The 24,161-nt window shown below is 36.0% G+C and overlaps 1 protein-coding gene across 1 annotated transcript; it reads right to left on the reverse strand.

The window, feature by feature from the left end:
• Positions 1–20,812: 20,812 nt before the first annotated feature.
• On the reverse strand, positions 20,813–22,842 carry LOC149187454 (uncharacterized). The gene is made up of 2 exons (XM_089411357.1): positions 21,490–22,842; positions 20,813–21,382 (listed from the first exon to the last, which is right to left on the reverse strand). Exons 1-2 carry the CDS (start codon positions 21,916–21,918, stop codon positions 20,999–21,001), a joined length of 813 nt encoding a protein of 270 aa, XP_089267483.1. The 5' UTR covers positions 21,919–22,842; the 3' UTR covers positions 20,813–20,998.
• Positions 22,843–24,161: the final 1,319 nt, after the last annotated feature.

Consider the following 24,161-nt stretch of genomic DNA (forward strand, 5'->3'; position numbering starts at 1 on the left):
TCACAAATCGCAATCGTAGTTTCCTAGCAGTAGCAGCGGGGGAGGAAACAACAAACCTGTGATGGAGCGATCACAAAAGTCAGAGCTTCGATATCGGAAAATCGATGATTGACGGGATTTCAAAGTATGGTACAAAGGGGCAGAGCTCCGATATTGGCAATCAACAGGTCCAACGGGCCATTCTTAAGGAATTTTGGGGGAACACACCGATAGTGTTAAAACAACAGGGGAGGGCCAATTCCGATTTACAAAGGAAATCGGTTGCAAAACCAGAGGCATGCACGCCTTTTCTCTCTCCTCCAGGGAGGCCTTGTGGCATAATATCATTGGTCCAAATGAATACACATGACAATTGGCGTCAACATGATGTGGAAGTGTGGAGGACATGTGGCACGCAATTTCAACATTTTCAGGGGCCCTATGGGGGTGTATCTGGGTGACACATGTCACCACTCAAGAGGTGCCACCTAGCATTGATGATGTCATCAATTTCGCGGGGTCCCTCCTCCGCCATCAAATAAACACCCCCCATCTCTGAGCGGCCCAGATTGACTCCACCAGATCAATGACTCCTAGGCATTTTTGACCCCCCTCGCCATGTTTCCCTTTATCGGCGAGGGGGGGTCCGAAAAAGTGGTTTCCCCGCTGGGCCCCGCTGCTACGTGTCCCTCTCATATCATTTCGCACCCCTCCCCCTCACTTACCACTTACCACTCATGCCCCCCTCCAAAAACCACTCATCCTCACACTCTCTCCCGCCAAAGGCCCTAGCGCCCAGGGACTAAGCACCCGGTAACAACCCCTTGGTTGTATGAGAAGAAATGTAGAAAGAGGCTAAACTAAAGGGGGCCAATGAGCATCAAAGATCGTTGCTTTGCAGCACCTTCTAGAGTAAACATCTCGCTGCTATAAAGACCCAGCATGGGCTAATCCAGAAAGGTCCTCTGTGACATGAAACCATATTCAACGTTGATAGAAGTAAACAAGGACTTGGTAGCTCGAGAAGAATTGATTATCCAGCATGGTGCACCCATATAGAGGGAAGACGAAGTACCACTCAGGGGTCCTCTGCTTTAGTACTGTAGCATGAAACTGATAGTGCCCACTCCCAGCTTTGAAGGATGAATGGTTTAAGCAATAAAGGTAGAAATGACGGGAGTTGGCTAAGCAACACAGGAGGTCATACTGTGAGAAAAATACAACCTGAAGTAGAGGCGATCATAGGGATGGGCATGAAGATATTTTGTTAACATTGTTCACTTGATTGTTGACTGATTTGTTATCATATAATGTGCTTCCCTTTAATGAGGCAATTAATATTTTGAAATGCTTTGGGGCCACAGAGCCATCCTTGGCCAAGACAGCTAGTCAATCTAACAGCTGAGACTCAACCAAAGCTATTTTGATGTAATAAATGTTCAACGCTCCCCCTCTCCAGATAAATAGGGGGAAACAACACTTCAAAAAGGTTCAAAAATCCTAAAGAAAAGGCTATATGTTATTTTCAGACTATACGACTTTAAGATACAGATCTTTTAGAATATCAAGGGAATGGTGGTGATTCCCCCTTCAAGTATTACAATATGTTATCCCTCTGTTAAAACCCATTATGTTCATGTTTCTTCTCTGAATTCATGCAATCATACCTGCTAGAAATATTTCATACTTCCCCACAGATTCATTTGTATTGACTCATTAATGCATGTGCCTGTATGGATTATTGAAATTATATCTTTAAATTTGTGCTATATGAATCATAGCATTCAGTTCCTCTTTGTCCATTATTTCTACCTGTAACTCAAATAAGTGTAGAAATCCTTAATGCTTCAAGATTTATGTGTTACAGGGAAAATTATTGATGCTTTAAAATCTATGTGATGAGTTATTCATTCTCCTTATCCTCTTTCATTACTCTGCAAAAACTTATTAAACTGTAAGTCCTTGAACTACTCGACCTCTGTTATTTATGCATATATATCTGCGATTTGAACATGTGAAGAAGTATTAGAAATTCATGGCTCACTCTTTTAGATGAATGAATCAATCCATTCTATTTTAAATATATACAATATAGACGGTGTCTCCAATTTCTTGAGAATCATACGAGCCACGCAGAACCTAAATGTGCCTAGGCAATGGCCTTGTAAGCAATATAAGATTGTCTCTGGAAACGACAACACGTCTAACAAAATTGCTTCAATACTATACAAACTTGTAAATAAAGAACGAAACTTCGATCTTCAAAGCAAGGTAGAGATGAACAACTTGCGAAAGGGTTCGTGAAATTTTTTCCATTTAATTTAAATATTAGAAATACTAAGGTAAAGTAGAATGATGTTGTTTTATACAATCAAAACATGTTTCGTAAGTTTTTAACTTAGACACTAAATGTGTGGATATAATCTATGTTATCTAGATATTGATTTAACTTAGATAACATTATATACATATTTTCAGCCTACTATTGAAGTAGGGTAAAGTAGGTTGCAATAATGTACAGTACATTAATAAAAAGTGTTAATTAAAAGAGTAAAGTGCCAGTTATTTTTAAAATCATTAATTTATATTTTATAAATAATATAATAATTTTAAAATTATTAATTTGTATTTTATAAATAATATATTATAAACACTGTAAAATAAGTTATTAATTGTATTGATTTTGAATAAATATTATTACAGGTAAGAGTGATTTTTTTAAAATGCAAATTAATTAATTATTTATTGAACTTTTTTATTTCATTATTATCATTTTATTTGTTAATAGTCTTTATCTTATTAATATAATAAGATAATTGATCAATCTGGAAATAAAATGATTATATTATTTAGATATTTATTAAATTTTGTGTGATTTTGGACAACTGGAACCCATTTTAATTTTGAATCTATAAGTGTCACTCTTGAGGTGCAAATCTTTCCTCAAGTTTTGTACTAAAAAAATGTTTTCACTTCCTCTGAGAACTTGTTAGATCTAAAGTTCAGACTGGTTTATAAAATTTGTATTTATATTATTTTCATTTATTTATTTATTATCATAATTAAATAATAATTTATATTGATTTTGTCATTGATTCTCGTACTCTAGTTAAATTGTTTATATTTTTATTAGTTTATTTAATAATATACAGTTTGAGTGGGCCTAATGGTTAAGAGCATGTGTTTCTTACCTGAAGATGGGTCCCTTGTCCCACAAACAAGGGGGTTTCATACACCAATTTGGTGATATTATTATAAGAAAAAAATAGATTTATTCTTTGAATTTCATTAATATTTATTTATAATATTTTTTTTATTATAAATAAATAATCTTTGTATATTCATTCATCTTGCCTTTTTTATTTTTTTATATATATTTATTAGTATATATAAAATAAGGAAAAATATATATTTTGTTATTAATTTATATTTTTAATGTTAAAGTCATTATTTTTGTCTTCTTTATTGTTATTTTCATTGGTTTCTATTTTGGACTTTTTAAATATTTTTTCTTTGATTTTCATTTTTTAATGTATATTTTAAAATTTCATTTCAATATAATATTAATTAAGTATAAAATTTAGCTTGATATATAATTATAATATATATATTTTTTAAATTATATTAATTATAATTATAATATATATATTTTTTAAATTATATTAATTTTAATGTAAAAGATTACTATATAAGTTATAGTAAAAAGGTCAGAGATTTGAACAGATTTAAGGTGACCAAATTTCGCCATAATTAATATATCATGGAGTATCATATTCATTTATGTTTGAAATTAGGCTGGCATGTACTTTATTGTCCTTTATAAACATAATCCTTTTTAAGAGTTCATTATTCTTCATATATAACTTTATAATTCTCTAACATTTAAACAAATATAGCTAATAACTTTCACGAATAAGGTTATGAAAATATAAAGTAAAAAAAAAACATAAACATAATATTATTACCACTATTATTAAAATAAAAAATAATAATAATTAATTAAAAAATAATTTTAAACGTTAAACTACAAAAGTTAATCTCTGAATAACACATTTGATATATCCAATAATAACAAAAATACCTTAAATTTATAATTTCTTTGGAAAAAAAAAAAACACAACAACATTTTCTCTTATGTATAATAATTAAATACGTATATTTTCAACTATAATATTCTAGCCTTTGTGTTAAAGGACAACTTTGTGTATCACGTGTTTTCTATGCTGATAAATAAACCATCATCTAAAACATACCAATCAAAACACAAAATATAGATGTAAAATCGCGATAACGTGAAACACAATGCCTTTTATACTAGCTTTAAAATCAAACGTGCAATCGAAAAAAAAGTTGGAGGATTGAAATTTTTTTCTCGACAAAAACAAAACCTCTTTTCAGCGGATTGACTTGCATGTGACATCAACAGGAAATTCGAATCTCGAAACAATTAATTAAAATATCGAAGTTGTTAATCTCAATTATATTATCGGTGGAATATAAATGAACGCAACATATTTTTCGGGCAAATGTTATTTCGAAACAATTAATTAAAATATCGAAGTTGTTAATCTCAATTATATTATCGGTGGAATATAAATGAACGCAACATATTTTTCGGGCAAATGTTATTTCCAACCTTATAGCAATATTTCTGACAAGGGAAATAGTGTTCACTTTTTTTTTACGCTTCCTTCGCATGTAGGGAAATAGCGCTCACCTTCTCTTTTCATGCTCCATTCATTTGTTTACGTGCTGTTACTCAAAAAGCGAGCACTATTTCCCTCACATATCAGAGGACATTTATATTGCTATAGAGTTGAAAATAATATTTACCATTGTTTTGTTTTGTGCACTGAGCTCAACACCGCACTAAACGCAGAGATGTACGAGATGATGTCACACTAACGCAGAGATGTACGCTGTAAGCTTAGTGTGACATGAAGCTTTTGACAACTAACGCACATGCAGCACGTGATGTATAAGTTGGACATGGCGTGTAACCTAAACTAAGTTTTTGTTTTGGCCAATTAATTTGACATCAATATCTTGTGTGTTGCGATGAGTATCTGACTACCAACGACGCGTTGTCGAACACCAAGGTGTTTTCATGGAATTTTTAGATTTTAGTGGCGTGATTGAAAACTTTTAGAGTAAAAGTTCCATACCTTTGACGTGTTTGTTCAGGGTGAAGATAAACATCATGGACTATATGAATAGCATGGAAAAACTCAATATTATAACGTAGTGATTTACTAAAAATGCATAATTTATTAGTATTATGACATATGAAAATTGGCATTTTCCACTAACATAATGTATTATGACATATTTGCATTATGCATGATATCATGCTATGTCACCGCTTGTATTTGGTATTGGAAATTTGCATGATATCATGAACTCGCTTTGGCATTCTATATGATATTATGAATTGCTTTGGCATTTTACATGATATTATGAATTTGTTGATGGAGATGTTGGAGTTATTCAATAAATTTGGTTAATTTTTTTGTTTTGGCATTTTATATGAAATTATGAACTTGTTGATAAAGATGTTGGAGCTATTCAACAAATTTGGCTACTTTTTTTTTTGTCTTGGACTGAGCATGGTTGGACTTTATTAGTAAAGGTGCAATGGGCAAAGCTACATCAATTATGGCCAAGGGTTGGAACCCCAAGCGAAAGGCACTATGGTCAATAGAGATTTGGCGAACTATGTTATAACTATGTTGAACATATGGAAAGATTTCATCCCATGGGCAAATATGCTTGGAGTTGCATATGCGCAAGATATGCACATTCATTTTGTTGACCACCTCCATTTGTCCATCTATGTGGGGTTGAAAGGTAATCATTTTGGTCAACTTGGTATCCATCAAAGACCATAGGATAGACCAAAACCTATTGAGGAACCTATAGTCCTTATTTGAAATAATGGTCTAAGGTATTCTAAAATGCACCCAAACATGGTCAAAGAAGAGTTTAACAATGGCTTTAGTTGTGACGCTCTTCTTGCATGGTGATATAATGGTCATCTTAGAGAACCAATTGACAACCACAAACACACAATCGTTATCATGCTTGGTGGAGAGGGAAAACCTAACATGCAATTCATGGAGACTAACTCCCATGGCTTGTTTGGGATATGTAGAGGATAGTACAACACATGCTTCTTAAGGGCTAGTTTAGTAATGGCATGGGTAGTGCATGATTTGATATACTAGTGGATGTACTGTCAAAGATTTGGCCAGGAGAAATACTTTTGAAGTATTTTTACTGTCTTCTCCTCACTAAAGTGCCCTACTACCTAATTATAATGTGCCTTTTAAATTAGCTTAGCATGCTCACTTGAAGGAATACAAAGGTTTCCTAGATGGCACAAGAGCACATCCTAGAGGTGAATGTTTGGAACTTATTTCTCTGCAATTAAATTTTGGTAAGCAAGCTTCACACGTACTACAAGAATTGGACTCATTTAACTATGGAATCTCATTGTGAATTTATTAGAGGAAATATATACAGAAGGAAAATTATACTTCGTTGATGAGAATAGAAAAAATTTGGTTGCATTAAGCTTTAATGGCATGTTTTCTTGATGCACATGATCGTGATACATTTTATATGCACATGATTAACATATATGGTGGAATGTTATGGCTAATGAATACAATTCATTGATAAAGAGTAAAGCTTGGAATTTGGTTTCCTAACTATGAGTAAATAATGTGGCAAAGTGTGATGGTTTTAAACTACTATATTTGCATGTAAAAGTGGTTCTTAGAATCATAGGGATCAATTGGGTAAAAATGATATTATTAGTAGGAAGGTATCAAATACACTAAGACCTTTTGATTTGTTGCAAAGATGATTTACATGAAGGTTAGTTTTTCACTTATTACTCATTTTTGATAGGAGGTACATAAGATTATTGTCAAGAGTGACTCCTTACATGGTGCTCTCATTAAGGAGATCTATATGGAACAACCCCCTATCTTTGAACAAGATGATAGTCTTTTATATGATTGATGAAATCCTTATATAGTTTAAAACAATCCCTTAAGGCTTGGTATGAGAATGTTGACATGTTCTTCCTTGATGTTGGTTTCAAACCGTATGAATAGGATCATACTTCATATGTGTTAATTGTGAATGACGAACGTTTAATAGTTGTACATTGTGTTGATTATTTAGTCATTATTAATAGTAGTGCTAACATATTTTTTGGTTTGAAGAAACAACTATTAAATACCTTTGAAAATTATGATTCATATCTATTTGTTAGATTTCTTTCTAGGCATTCAAGTTTTATAGGTGGTGTTAGCTCTGCTACAGTTTGCAGCATTTGATGGGCAAAAAGCAGGTTTGGCAGTGCTGCTTGTGCTTTCAAGAGGTTCGTAGCAGTGGATTTGTTCTTCCCCTTCATTCTCCTTATTTTCCCTCATTACCCCTTAATCCCTGTTTTCTTCTTAAACCTTGTGTAAACCCATATTTACTCAAACTTCAATTGCACCCTTATGGCTCCCTTTTCCTTTGTTTCCTGCTTAATCTCTTCACAAAACCCCTTTATACCCTTTTCCTAGTGCCCGTGCATTTTTCTTTAAATACTTCAAAAGCCCCGCATTAACCTATGTTTCACGACTCTTGGGCGCTTTTGTTTTAATTTCATTAAACCCCATATATAAACTTATTATTCATTTTACCCCGACACTATAGTCTTATCCCTTATAACTCATGCATATAATAAAAATCGTAATCGGGCCCACCCTGAAACATGTCACATCACCCTGAAACATGTGCGTTTAATTCTGATCGCCCGATCCTCCGCCCGTTGATCCAACGCCATTCGCAAGCCCTCGCCTCGCTAACCACTCGTCCGTTAGGCAACGGGGAAAGTGGTTTCCCCGCCGTCCCGTCTGCCATGCGTCTCCATTCCATTGCATCGCTGCCTGCGATACAATTACCACCGCAACACCATAAGCGGTGCGATAAAACCGCTTTCCGCCTTCTTGTACGACTCCCGACAGTTAACGTTCTTGCTCCTTTCGCTCCCGATCACCGTCGGATCTGCCGCGTCTAGATCCGACGGCCCTCATTTCTTCATCCCCCTATCTTTCGATATCCTCTGTCAATCGATCTCCGCCATTGATTTTAGGGATCTGACGGCTGATACTGTCCCAGTGGTGTCTTTGCCTCCTGCTAGAAGAGTTTGATTGCCCACGTAATCCATCCAACGGCCAGTGTTTCATCTCGGCTCCTGTTCATTTTCAAAGTGTTTTTCAGTGTATTCTTCAATGTTTTGGGGCCTGTTCTGTGCACAAAAAGGAGAGAGTAAGTCATCAGCTCCCTGTACTCTGCGCGTTAAATTCTCAGCTACCTGCATTAAAAGACAACATGGTCAAGGATAAGAAGGATGGCTTCAAATAGATCAAGATATAAATCAGTGATGGAGCATTACATCCCATATGCTCAGAAAGGACATCAAAGTACCAGTGAATGTCATTCTGTCCATTAAAACATTCAGATTGTATCAGAAGCCCATATCTGTCTGTAAATGCGATTGGTGGTCCATTAAGACACCTCCACACATAACCTAGCAGAGATATTTTGTAAACAAATTTTATATATACCCAGAAAAACGATGTAATCAGGTTGATGAGTGTTTGATGAATGTAATTCTGGTGTAAACTTCAACTTCTGGAGACTGCAACTATTGTGACACCTGCAGCTTCTGGTCTTTATTTCCAGCTAATACAAGCTTCTTTTGCTATCAATTGCTCACTTTCCACTTCTTCTTCTTTGTTCCAAGCTGTGTCTGTATGCATTTTTCACTTGCTCTTGATGTTTAGTAGTAGAGGGGTTGTCATCCCACCTCTCTGTTAGAATCTAGTTAGTATTGTTGAATTTGTATGCAGGTCTCTGTTGTTTTTAATGCCAAAGAGCTGCCATCCTGTCTGTGCATTAGGAAATAGATTTAAAGACCTTAAACTGGTTGCAGCTGGCCATCACAGGGTTCTGTGCTTCTGCTGGTGTGATAAGTGTTCTCCATCATCACAATTTCCTTAAACGGTGAGTAATTGGTGGTCTAAAGCCTTGTAGTCTGGGGGCATTCACCCATGTCTGGGGTTAAGCATAATAGAAGTGATTATCTGGCTTGAATATGTAGCATATCTTTCATTCATCCACCATTTATCCAACATTTTGTTGAGTTTGTAATGTTCCTCAGCATCACTGATATACAACCTAGGTGAGCTTCTTGGGGCGATAACATTAATTGGCGTCGTTGCCGGGGAAAGGAGAATCAAAGCTCAGCTTCCCTGGGAGAACGACACAGCTTCAAGTTTTGATGACAGACAAGGTTTGAACACAGTTTTCGGTTGTAATCATCTATCTGACAACTCCATTGGAGGAAGACCAACCTTTGGCGACTCCACATTGAATTTCTGGCTCGGTTTATGAGACATACTCGAAGAAATCCTCAGAATTTAACAGCTGAACCAGTGCCTGAACCTAACACTGTTAAATCGAAGAAATATTCACAGAAAGGGGCATCAGGATCAGGTAAGCCTAAGAAATCTTACTCATCTCTGAAAGATAAAGTCATTGCTGAAGATTTACAGTTAGAAGATTTAGAAATCAGCATGGTTAATAAGGAAATTCCTTCAGAGATTAGTTCAGCCCCTTGTTCAGTTAGTTCCTCTTTGAATTTCAGTCCAAAGAAATCACCCCATCAGTCCAAAACATCCATTTATCTCTGTCATCCATCACATTACTCCCTACCATTCATTCTGCTAGTATTCTTCCAAATATTCCAATCATGGCAGGACAACAAGCACCTACGAGAATAGAAAGGATTGTAGCTGCCAAACTCTGATTTTTGCCTGTTATTAAGAGAAAGGAGATGTGCTACACTAGCAGACATGCAGGATGCAGCCCTAGAAGTAGAATCTAATATCATGGCAGCAGAAAAGTTAAAAAATCAAGCTGATAGGAGGTAGAGAAATCAGGATTCTACTTCTTCTGCATCATCTGCAGAGCTTAAATTAGATAAGATGACCAAGATGATAGAGTCATTGACTGCTGAAATTTCTAAGATAAAGGTTGAGCAGAACTCAGGGAAAACAAGGTAGCAAAACACATTTGCTCCAAGAAACCCCAATCCATTCAGAAGAGCAAATGAGCAGTTACAAATAATGCAGAGGGGTGAAGAATCAAAAGAAGATCAGAAAGTTAAAGCTCCTTTCCAAAATGTAGTCATGGAGGAAGAACAATTTGAAGAAGATGAGGATGAAATTCAATGCATGGAAGATAAAGGTAGCGCTGCATTTTTGACATTGGCCGATTATGAACAATCATTGCTATAGGAACAAAACAGTCAGGAGTGGGACAAAGGAGCTATTCTACAAACTGAGTAGCAGTAGAGATATAACTTGAGGTCGAATGCAAAAAATGTCAAAGAGAATCCTGCCCAAAGACCGACTATCCAGACAGAACCACAGAATATCAAGCAAAGAAGACCAGCATCTGATCCAGTCATCCTCAAAGCTCCAGTTCAAGAGGTAAAGAGTTCTGATAAGTTTGCTTCTTCTTTCAGCTTAGAGTCCGAAGTTCAGAAATTGAAAATACCTGTGCCTCTGGTTGAGTTGGTGAAGAGTGAAATATTTAGGAAGCCTATCCTTGAAGCCCCTGAGCTAGAAACCAAACAAACCTCCACTGACTCTATTAATTTGCAAGATGACAAACCTGCCATTGTGCTCAGGCCAATGGTTGAACCTGTTGATAATAATTCTCCATATTTTTATGTTTCATTGACCATTCATGACAAAATCCTTCACAACTTCTTGTTAGACACAGGGGCCAGCCATAATCTAATGCCTAAAGCTGTCATGGAAGAGTTAGGCCTTGATATCACTAGACCCTATCATGATTTATTTTCTTTTGATTCAAGGAAGGTCAAATGTCTTGGATTGATTAAATATCTGGCTATTACTTTAACCCAGCTGCCCATGAAGAGTATGGTGATGGATATTGTGGTAGCAGATGTGCCTCCCAAGTTTGGCATGCTGTTGTCTAGAGGGTGGATTAAGAGACTAGGTGGGACATTACAAAATGATTTATGTTATGCCACTGTCCCAGTGTTTGGAGGAGAAAGTAGGAGATCGTTCAGAGAAGCACAGTTGGCATATATCATTAGTGATGAGAAGAATTCTATAATCATCCTATATATGCAGTGGACACTGATTTTGGAGCATGCATTCTCCAAATAGAAGAATCTCAGAAGGCCTCAATGCAGCTCAGGTTACCAATTGTTCACACCGAGAAAGAGCAAGGAAGTCAGATTTGGGAGATGTTCTTTGATGGAGCATGTACTAGGGAGACTGTAGGAGCAGGGGTGGTGCTAGTGTCTCCAGAGAAAGAAAGCATTTAGCTGTCTTTTAAGATGGTTTTTCAAGTCAAAAATAACATAGCAGAATATGAAGCACTGTTGTTGGGCCTTAATGGAGAAAAAGACAGAGGAATCAAGAATCTAAAGGTATTTGGAGATGCTGATCTAATTATTCAGCAAATAAATAAAACATTTCAGACAAAGCACCCAAGGCTAAAGCATACAGAGATGAGGTATGGAGAATCAGAGACACTTTTTTTTTTTTTTTTTTTTTTTTTCTGTATTTCATACATTCCTAGAGCCCAAAATCAGCTTGCTGATTCCCTTGATGTCTCTGCTAATCTATTTATACCTCCTATGCCTCCCAAATTAGTTTATGAAGTCCAAATGAAGTATAGGACTTCCTTGCCCAATAATGTCCACCATTGGAAAGTTTTTGATGATGATGATGAGGTGAATAGATTCCTTCAAGTTGTTGATGAATTTTCTGAGATGCAAATTGACCAAGAAAATTATGCCTTGGAAGAAAAACCCCAGTCCCAGCTTAGAAATAAAATTGGTAAAGACAACATTGTCCAGCTTCCTAGTAATTATATTCCTAAAGGTATAATTCCTCTTGAAAGACCGTTTGACCAAAATGATGTCCCTTACAAGGCCGCCCAAAAAGAAGACCAATCAACAGTCTGTAAGCATGATATAGGAAGTCCTGGTCGGCCTAGGTATGTGAATTTGTCCAATCATTTGTCTGCTGATCAAAGTGCTAAATACTACAATTTAATGAGGCAATTTGCTGATGTGTTTGCATGGGAGTATAGTGATCTGAAAACTTATGATAAGAGCATAATTTAGCATAAAATCCCTCTGGAGAAAGACACTGTTCCTTTCAAGCAGAAGCTGAGACCAATAAATCTGATGCTTCTTCCATTGATCGAAAAAGAAATTAAAAAATTGTTGGCTGCCAAGATCATTGTACCTCTCAGATATTCAAAATGGGTAGCCAATCTAGTGGTGGTGAGGAAGAAGAGTGGGGAAATCAGACTATGTGTTGATTTCCGAAATTTGAATAAATGCTCAAAGAAAGATAACTATCCTCTGCCAAAGATGGAACATTTGCTGCAAAAGGTCTCAGGAGATAAAGTAATGTCTCTCTTGGATGGATTTTCAGGTTTCAATCAGATTACTGTGCACCCAAATGATCAAGAAAAGACTACATTTACCACTCCTTGGGGCACTTTTATGTATGCCAAAATGCCTTTTGGATTGATGAATTCTGAAGCCACCTTTTAGAGAGCTATGGATATAGCATTTGTGGGAGAGAAGGACAAGTTTGTGCTTATCTACCTTGATAATATAACTGTTTACTCCAGCAGCCATCAAAATCATTTGCAGCATTTAAAAAAAGTGTTTTTGAAGTGCATAAGGTTTGGAATATCAGTCAATCCCAAAAAATCACAATTTGTTTTAAATGAATGCAAGTTGTTAGGACATATTGTGTCTCCTGTAGGTGTTCAGATTGACCCAAAAAGAGTAAAAGCCATACATACTTTGTCTGTACCTAGATCAAAGAAAGATATTCAGTCTTTTTTGGGCAAAATTAATTTTGTTAAATAGGGAATCCATACAGGTGAGGATGGTTTGAGATAGAGGAGGAATGACCTATTGTAGAGTTTTGAGAACCCAACGTTTCGGACTACCAAGTGAGTCCATCATCAGGGGACGTGACAATAGATAATCTTGCGCTATCCATCATATCCCTTCCATGGTAGGATTTGATGTTGTTAAATAGGGAATCCATACAGGTGAGGATGGTTTTAGATAGAGGAGGAATGACCTGTTGTAGAGTAACCCAACGTTTCGGACTACCAAGTGAGTCCATCATCAGGGGACGCGACAATAGATAATCTTGCGCTATCCATCATATCCCTTTCATGGTAGGATTTGATGTTGTTAAATAGTGAATCCATACAGGTGAGGATGGTTTTAGATAGAGGAGGAATGACCTGTTGTAGAGTAACCCAACGTTTTGGACTACCAAGTGAGTCCATCATCAGGGGACGCGACAATAGATAATCTTGCGCTATCCATCATATAATAGCGCAAGATTATCTATTGTCGCGTCCCCTGATGATAGACTCACATGGTAGTCCGAAACGTTGGGTTACTCTACAACAGGTCATTCCTCCTCTATCTAAAACCATCCTCACCTGTATGGATTCCCTATTTAACAACATCAAATCCTACCATGGAAGGGATATGATGGATAGCGCATCAGATTATCTATTGTCGCGCCCCTGATGATGGACTCACTTGGTAGTCCGAAACGTTGGGTTCTCAAAACTCTACAACAGGTCATTCCTCCTCTATCTAAAATTAATTTTGTCAGGAGGTTTATTCCGAATTTTGCAGAATTGGTTAAGCATGTGACCTCCATGTTGAAGAAAGGAGTAGAGGTAAGATGGATTGAAGCAGCAAGAAAATCATTTGATTCCATAAAAAAAGCTATTATGGAGGCTCCCACATTAATCAGTCCTGACTACAACAAGGAGTTCCATATTTTCTCTTTTGCCTCTGAAGACACCATTGCAGTAGTTTTATTGCAGCAAGATGAAGAAGGTTCAGAACATCCAGTGGCATTTTTCGGCAAGAATTTGAGGGATGTTGAGCTGAGGTATGATATTATAGAAAAACCGGCATATGCTCTTATTAAATCCTTAAAGGCTTTCAGAGTTTATATCATTCATTCAAAAATAATTGCATATGTACCCTTTGCTACAATTAAAGATGTCCTAACACAACCTGATGCTGACGGAAGAAGGGCAAAGTGGATTGCAAAATTGATAGAATTTAATATAGAGATGAAGCCCACCAAGTTGGTTAGAGGTCAGGGTCTTGCCAAGTTATTAGCTAAAGAAAATTGCAGGTCTTTAGACATTGATTTCCTATGTTTAATTGCAGAAAGCAGTCAGGCAAATGAAGAGGAAGAAACAGCTAAAACAGTGAAAGAAGAGTCAGTGGCCGAGAATCTAGCTTCATGTGGTTGATATGCTGAAATAATTAATTTCTTGATGAAGCTAGAAATCCCTTCAGAATTTACTCAAAGTCAGGCCAGAACTTTAAAACTTAGAGCAGCAAAGTATTGCATTATGGAAAATCTACTCTACTGGAGGGATCCATCTGGAATATTTCTAAGGTGCCTAGACAAAGAAAAATCAAAAGAAGTTATGCAGCAGCTTCATAACAGCATGTGTGGAGGGCACCATTATTGGAAAACTACAACCCATAAAATTCTCAGAGCTGGATACTATTGGCCCACTTTATTTTCTGATGTATTTGTTTTTGTTAAATCTTGTGACAGGTGCTAAAGATTTGAAGGAAAATAGTAGTTAAAATCCCTGCCCCTAAAACCTATCATTGCAAAAGGACCTTTTCAGCAGTGGGGCTTGGATTTTATTGGAGAAATTAATCCACATTCCAGTGGCCAGAACAGGTGGATATTAGTAGCCACTAATTATTTCACTAAGTGGATTGAAGCAGTCCCTACAAGGAAGGCTGATCATAATGTGGTTATGAAGTTTTTGACAGAAAATATCTTCAACAGCTTTGGTTGTCCACACAAATTAATCACAGATAATGCAGCAGCTTTCAAGGCAAAAGAACTGGTGGAAATGTGTGATTCAATGGGTATTAAACTTATCCATTCTGCCTCATATTACCCTCAGGGAAATGGTCTAGTAGAATCCTCTAATAAAAGTCTGATCAGAATCATTAAAAAGCTGTTAGAGGACAATAAAAAGAATTGGGATTCAAAGCTCAAGTATGCACTATGGGCTGACAGAGTGACCATTAAAAAATCCACGGGTCATTCTCCTTTAAAGTTGGTATATGGCACTGATGATGTATTCCCTATTCAGTTAACTCTTCCTGTGGCAAAATTCCTTCAAGAAGAGCAGGATGAGGAAGAAGACATGGCAAAGAGGATCACTGACCAAGCAGAAATACATCAGATTAGAGAACAGCTGGTTGAAAAAGCTGCAACACATCAGAGAAGGATCAAGGAAGCCTTTGACAAGAAGGCAAAAAAAAATAATTTTCAGATTGGTGACTTGGTTTTGAAATGGGATGCATTGAAGGAAAAGAAAGACAATCATGGGAAATTTGATGCTTTTTGGACATGGACTTTCATTATTTCACAGGTTCAAGGGAACAACACCTTCATACTGAAAAGTATGGGAGGAGAGACAGTTTTTGATGGCCCAGTTAATGGGCAGTTTTTGAAAATTTATTTTGTTTAATGTCTTTCGCCTTAAAGGTTGTAAATATTGTGTTTTTATCAGTTTTAGTACAGATTGCAGTAGACTCCATGCCCAATGTAACACTAGGAATTTTGGCTAATTTGTTTTCAGCTGGAAAGGCATTGGTCTGCAGGTTCTTGAAACCTCACAGGGAGGATCTCATCCCAAGAAGGAGCCAGTGTTAGCTCTGCTACAGTTTGTAGCATTTGATGGGCAAAAAGCAGGTTTGGAAGCGCTGCTTGTGCTTTCAAGAGGTTCTTATTTGTTCTTCCCCTTCATTCTCCTTGTTTTCCCTCATTACCCCTTAATCCCTGTTTTCTTCTTAAACCCCGTGTAAACCCATATTTACTCAAACTTCAATTGCACCCTTATGGCTCCCTTTTCCTTTGTTTCCCGCTTAATCTCTTCACAAAACCCCTTTATACCCTTTTCCCAGTGCCCGTGCATTTTGCTTTAAATACTTCAAAAGCCCCGCATTAACCTATGTTTCACGACTCTTGGGTGCTTTTGTTTTAATTTCATTAAACCCCATATATAAACTTATTATTCATTTTACCCCGACACTATAGTCTTATCCCTTATAACTCACGCATATAATAAAAATCGTAACCGGGCCCGCCCTTTACATGTCACATCACCCCAAAACATGTGCGTTTAATTCTGACTGCCCGATCCTCCGCCCGTTGATCCAACACCATTCGCAAGCCCTCGCCTCGTTAACCGCTCGTTTGTTAAGCAGCGGGGAAAGTGGTTTCCCCGATGTCCCGTCTGCCACGCATCTCCGTTCCATTGCATCGTTGCCCGCGGTACGATTACCACCGCAGCGCCATAAGTGGTGCGATAAAACTGCTTTCCACCTTCCTATACGACTCCCGACAGTTAACGTTCTTGCTCCTTTCGCTCCCGATCACCGTCGGATCTGCCGCGTCCAGATCCGATGGCCCTCATTTCTTCATCCGCCTATCTTCCGATATCCTCTGTCAATCGATCTCCGCCATTCATTTTAGGGATCTGACGGCTGATACTGTCCCGGTGGTGTCGTTACCTCCTGCTAGCAGATTTCGATTGTCCGCATAATCCATCCACCGACCAGTGTTTCATCTCGGCTCCTGTTCGTTTTCAAAGTGTTTTTCAATGTATTCTTCAGTGTTTTGGGGCCTGTTCTGTGCACACAAAGGAGAGAGTAAGTCATCAGCTCCCTGTACTCTGCGTGTTAAATTCTCAGCTACCTGCATTAAAAGACAACACAGTCAAGGATAAGAAGGACAGTTTCAAACAGATCAAGATATAAATCAGTCATGGAGCATTACATCCTGTATGCTCAGAAAGGACATCAAAGTACCAGTAAATGTCATTCTGTCCATTAAAACATTCAGATTGTATCAGAAGCCCATATCTGTCTGTAAATGCGGTTGGTGGTCCATTAAGACGCCTCCACGCATAACCTGGCAGAGATATTTTGTAAACAAATTCTATATATACCCAGAAAAACGATGTAATCAGTTTGATGAGTGTTTGATGAATGTAATTCTGATGTAAACTTCAACTTATAGAGACTGCAACTATTGTGACACCTGCAGCTTCTGGTCTTTATTTCCAGCTAATACAAGCTTCTTTTGCTGTCAATTGCTCACTTTCCACTTCTTCTTCTTTGTTCCAGGCTATGTCTGTATGCATTTTTCACTTGCTCTTGATGTTTAGCAGTAGAGGGGCTGTCATCCCACCTCTCTGTTAGAATCTAGTTAGTATTGTTGAATTTGTATGCAGGTTTCTGTTGTTTTTAATGCCAGAGAGCTGTCATCCTGTCTGTGCATTAGGAAATAGATTTACAGACCTTAAACTGGTTGTAGCTGGCCATTACAGGGTTTTGTGCTTCTGCTGGTGTGATCAGTGTTCTCCATCATCACAATTTCCTTAAACAATGAGTAATTGGTGGTCTAAATCCTTGTAGTCTGGGGGTATTCACCCATGTCTGGGGTTAAGCATAATAGAAGTGGTTATCTGGCTTGAATATGCAACATATCTTTCATTCATCCACCATTTATCCAACATTTTGTTGAGTTTGTAATGTTCCCGAGCATCACTGATATACAACCTAGCTGAGTTTCTTGGGGTGATAACAGGTGGATAGCACAATGTGTTTCTTTCTCAACCTAGATATGATTTGGCTTTGTTATACAAGTTTAATATGAAAATTGTAACCATATGAAACACCATATTAGTAAAACATGAATTTGAATTGGGATTTTGATTCTTTGAAATTCTACATTACTCTTTACAAACATCATGTTGTTGGTAGTCTAATTTATTTAACTCATAATCAACTTTGATATATAATTTGTTGTTAGTGTAGTTGTTAATAGTCTAATTTATTTAACTCATAATTTATTTTGATATATCATTTGTTGTTAGTGTGGTCCATATGTAGGATCTGAAAGATTGTCACTTGAATGCCACAAATAGTATTGTTTTTTTGTATCAAGGGTGCTTATCAATTTGCTAGAAAGTAACAGAATAATAAATAGAACTATTTAGTAAGATATATCGACTTGAATTGGGTTAGCGACATTGATGATAGGGATTTGACTTCCACTTATGTATCTCATCTTGGATCTAGACTTGTAGCATGATCGTATAAGAAGAAGAAGATCATTATATTGGCCACATTAGCTTAATGTTGAGGTGCCATGGATGGTGGCATAGAGACATTTTGGATTTGTAACATAATGGGTGAGCTATGATTTCCTTTAGTAAATTCAATTGCATTGTATTATCATAACTAAAGTGTAATAAAAGTACTTGACAACACTATTGCTCATAGTAGAATGAAGTATGTGGAGTTTGATGCCCATAATTTAAGAGAAGAGGGTAGATGAAAATGTCATACCTCTTTTCTATTGCAACATATATGATTAGATTGTCAATATCATATAAAGTACTAACAAAAAATAAGTTAGTAAAACTTTAGGCTATACTTAGCAAATTTAATGATTTTCTAGTTCTTTTGGAGAGAGTGAGTAAATAGTCAAAATTTAAATGGGTAAGTCAATCATTTGGTGAAGTGGCTAAAGATGGCTCAAATTGAATGGACCAGTGGGCCACTGAAAAAAAGATGCCCATTTATGTTATAAATAAAAACAATGCTAGAAAAGATAATCATAGCAACAACAACAACACATGAAACACTAGTTTTATGCTAGTAGATCTATTATCATCTTATGACTTAAATCTACCATACCTTGAATTCAAAGTAGGCCAACATTCTGACCCAACCAAGTGAGCCCTCCGCTCAACTCACACACACTAGACACACTACAATTGAGATTCACTAGCCTTTTAATTGCTTCATCACATGTAATCCATGGGCTCTAATACCACGACCCACCAAAAGAATGTGTTAGAAACCAACATTGTGAGCCTAACTTTGACTCTTTCACCAATCAAGTTTACCCCAACAATTTAGGCATGTGCTAAGTGATTAAAGTTGACTATGTATTCTTTATTTTATGGGATTTAGTTATACTTTGGGTTATATATAAATGATCTTATGGATCGATCTATTAAGGAGTATGGATTTTGTTTATTATTTCATTGTTAAGCTATACTCGTGCTTTAGTGCTATAATGGTGTATAACAACATTACTTTATCTTAGAATTCATCTTCTTTACTCATACAATTCCATGGTACTTCAACATATAAGAAAATATGATCACAATATTCATGTACAATTAATTAATGTTTTCGTGTTAGTAAAACAATGGAAACATAATTATAACATTTTTACCACCATAATCATCAAAATGAAAAATAATAAAATAAACAAATAAAAATAAACAAATAAATAGATGTCATAGAAATAAAAAACCTAAACTTGATATTTTAAGATTGTTAATTAAAATTTATATTAATTTATTATTTATCATACATACCCATGAAAAATTAATTAAAAATAATAACAATAATTTAATGACTAACACAATTACAAATATCAAAATATAAATATCTCTTTTACTATAACAAAGAATATCTTTAACACAAGTCTTATATCAAACCTTATATATAATCATATTATTCTAAACTTTTAGTTAATAATAATTTATAAAATTAATATAAATAAATTTCAAAAATAAAAATAAAGAAACAGACCAACAAGGAGAATGCTTATTTTTCGTTGGCCAGATAACTTCACAATAAAGACAAACGAGTTGAGGGAATGTAGACCTTATTTTAATAAAATAAATTATTATTTTTAAATAAATAAATAAAAACTTAACTTCAACCATGCGTATCACATGTTTTCCATGTAGATAAATAATCCTATATATAGGACATTGAGGTCAAAACGATATATATAAAGTTAATAAAACGCAACTCATTAATGTATACAATTCAATTCACACATGCAATTGCACAAAAAAATTTTGATGATAAAAGATGATATAGTCTTGTGACACAAGCTTCAAATCAATCGTGAAGCAGAATTAATAAAATCGAAGACTATCCAAAAACAAAATCATGTGCCATCAACCCATCATCTGCAGGGAACGCGAATCTCAAAATAATTAAAATATCGAATATTTAAATCCCTAATGTATCTCAATTATATTATTTGTCGAATATACAGGGAACGCAACACGTAGGGCACTTGTTTTTCTTTTACTTAGCACTTTTGGTTGTTGACACGGTGGGCTCAACACCACACCAAACGCAGAAATGGCCGCGGTCCGCCATGATTCTGGCAGGAAAACAGTGTTGCATAGCTCATCAATGTATCCACATTTTAAATCTGAGTTTGAGAACCCCAGGTTTGAATCGGAACTTCCAACTATGAACTTCATAATTAACTACTTTTAGAAGAATTAACTCCAATGGCAGTTCCACCTCAAAGAATTAACAAGCACGCTCTTTCTTGATGTTGAGAAATTATGTTCGTCAATGTTGCTTAATACCTTTATGAATATATTCCTCATCCATTTGATTCTGGGTGCAAAGAATAATTATGAATTTAGTTTTGGTCTCTCGCTGTATTCAACCTTTGTGAAATTCATCTCTCATATTATATTAACTGTCTCTGTTGAATATCTGTCTTGATATCCCTATTGGTTAGACACATATTCCTATGATTTACACTGGATATCATGAGCTAAATGCCGGAAGGTGTCCACAAATATCGCTACCAGATTTTCTTTTGAATAAACCATGCCATCATACAAGCTACATATGAAATGACAGTATTCTGGCGAAATAGTTATGTCATTGCGGCTATGCGTCACAGTAAAGTAATCTGCAATCACCGGACAGTAATTTTCTTATTCCACGTCAACAATGAGATGTTGCCATAATCTAATAAGTTAATTTAAGCCTGTATTCTAGTGAACTCCGGATCTGAGCTGGATCATGGGAAATATTGTCTCTGAAGTTGACATGGAAGGATAGAAGCACAAAGGATTCTCCTGTAAAAAGCTGCGAGGTCTTTACATCTAGACCATGCATTTCAAGCTCCTCCAGAATCATCCACATATATGTCGGCCTTCTCTGGCAAGTAATAGTGATAATCGCTTCCCCGTCATAAATTTCCACGGCTACCTTCAGGTCTATGTTGTCATTTCCTGTTTTACCAGATTGGATTGCCAGCAGACAGTCTCTCTTTCTCTTCACCTGATGGAGATCTTCCTCGAGTTTTCGGATGTAATAGATGGTTTTCTCGTATAATCCACATCTGTCAAGCTGTACGGAGAAACGAAGTATGTAATTTAGGACTATAAAAGCTGAAACAATCACTGGCTATGTTAGAATTTGATCTATAAGCATTATCAGTCTAATGTTGTAATTACCTTGGTAGGGGCAGAGGGCAAGAGAGACTCCAGTTGTGCACACAAATATTTCATTCGCTTCCTGCGTAACTGCTCTGCGACTACTTGGCTTTCTCTGGTGGTAACCTTGTTCATCTGATCCACATCTTGCCATATGATTTCTTGAAGATCGTTAAGCTCTTGCCAGTCCAAATCTACTTCAGATGGACGCTTTCTGGATGCAGTAACTTGGCAATGGACCTGCGGAGCGTGATGTTGAGCATTTGAATTAGAAGGATACGAAAGCAAACCATGAAACTCCATGATCAGATCTGGAGGGAGGGTTAAGAGATCGGAGCTTCGGAGGCCCTTGTTAGCTATATAGCTTACCCATAAAGTTGTGTTATATATTAGGTTTCCAATGAGGTGAAGCGTGTGATTGGTATACGATTTGGACATGTTTCCTGACATGGAGTACGAGTCTTTCAGTGCAAAATAGCGCACATGCAGCACGTGATGTATAAGTTGGACATAGTGTGTAACGTACACCTAAGTTTTGCTTTTGAGGCTCTAACAATTGATTAGACCTCAATATGTCAGTGGGTTGATGGGTAGTTGACTCCTAACTACGCGGTTTCCAACACCAAAGTGTTTTCGCTGAACTTTCAGATTTTGGTGGCGTGATTGAAAACTTTTAGAGGAAAAGTTCCACTTTTTATCTGTTTGTGTTTGTTGAGGGGGAAGATTCATGGACTGTCTCAATCACATGGAAATACTCAATATTATATAATAGTGATTCACTTGAAAATGGGTAAGTTATGAGAGTAATATTTTGCTAGTATTATGATATATACAAATTGTTTATTCACTTTTTGAATATACGCGCGTTTCTCTAATCTGGTTTCTTCAACATGGTTACCTTATGCTCAAGTTGGAGGGGCGACTTCCCTTCTTCCTAGCATGCTTTATCAATAATAGCACCAACAACATCACTAGGAATTCAATAACAGGTGGGTCCAATGGTGCCTATCTTTACATGTTCAAATATGATATTTGATCAAATTACATGGTGAACTATGTTCACTTCATGAAACATCAGGTCATCATTGGAAGTTTTTTTGTAATACCCTTGCTATGATAAAAGCAGTTGTGTTTTTTTTTTCGGTTTACTATTATTAGTGTTTTTACTATGGATTATGATGTATGGATTTTTGGGAACAGAGAAATGATAAATAAAGGAATAACTTATTTTCATATTGTTGGAAATTGTGGAAGCAAAGACACGAGAGTAAATGATGCTTGCTTGAATATGCGTTGAACCAGAGTTAAATTAAATTTCTTAAAATAAAATATATGGGTATATATTGCATACTCGGTGGGAGATAAAGACTGAGAAAAGCACTCCGAGGAATAAAGCAGGTTTTTTTTTAAGGAAAAAAGGAAAAAAACTAAAAACTAAAAGCCTAGGTTAAGGGGACACAGATCCCCAAAACGTAGGACGCTGCCAAGGGAAAATTTGTGAGAAGGTAATGCTAAAAGGGAAAATTTGTGAGAAGATATGTTAAATAGACATTATCAAGGGCTTAGTAGAGGTTACTGAATCCTGGCAAGATCATCATAGCTTGGGGGAATTAGAGGTGATTCAAGGTTGGGTGGATCAATGTTGCGAACCACAATTTTCCAGATTAAAAATGGCTAGTTTGAGGTTACTGTTGCTCTCGTTAATTATAATATGTTGTAGCAATCACAATATCATTGTATTTAATTGTGTCTATAGCGTTAGATAAGAATGCGATTTATGATAAACAAAAGTTGTACACATGCATTATGTGCGTATATGATGGATGCATATATCTTTTATATATTTATATTTACTTGTTTTTACTTCTAGAAGCCAGAATTTATGATTGATGCATTAGTCGACAGAGCTAGAAGGGGGGAGGAAAAGAAACAAACATAGTTATCAACATAAAATAATTACACACAGAGTTGTATTTGAAAGCAGTGAACTATAAAATCATGTCCTCGAATGCATTAGTTATCTTCCACAAATGAAGGAAATAGTTAAATTACTCTGTATCATAACATGAAGGAAGGGACAATAAACGAAAAAGTATGGATGAGTGTTTCGTAGAAATCCAGAAGCGAAATCTTGCATATCGCACTCTTGTATGTAGTTGAGAGGAAAATTATGGAATAATCTTCATTCTGTGGAAACTTAGTAAGCCCTATCATAGCATGTGTATTTTGGTAGGTTTAATAAACTAACCTATCAAAGTTACATAGAATATAACGCAAGTAATTAATCTACAATAACAAGTATATATTTAAATATCAGAAACTAGATTGCTCCCACACAACAAAATTCTATAATAATTTTATGATGTGAAGAAACCAATATTGGTATCACCTAGTTATATTACATTTGAGTATACTCAGTCAATTTTAAAGATCTATCTATGGGGGAGCCAGAACACAACATAGGAAGATCATTTCGATAATTATTGTAGCTATAGAAATATAATTAAAGGATTGAATGATATTCCATAAAACCCACAGGTATGAGAACCCAAGCTATTTTTAATCAACCAGAATTACTTGTGCTAATTACAAAGAGGTTGCATAGAAATAATAAAAACGTTGAAGGAAATTTCCCCAAAGAATCATATGGGAAAAAAATAATAACTTGAACCATGAAATATTTATACATTCTA

The sequence above is a fragment of the Pinus tabuliformis genome, chromosome 3_1 (genome assembly GCF_031772625.1).
Source record: "Pinus tabuliformis cultivar Carrire ecotype Pingquan chromosome 3_1, CPIR1, whole genome shotgun sequence".
In the NCBI taxonomy this organism is placed as follows: domain Eukaryota; kingdom Viridiplantae; phylum Streptophyta; class Pinopsida; order Pinales; family Pinaceae; genus Pinus; species Pinus tabuliformis.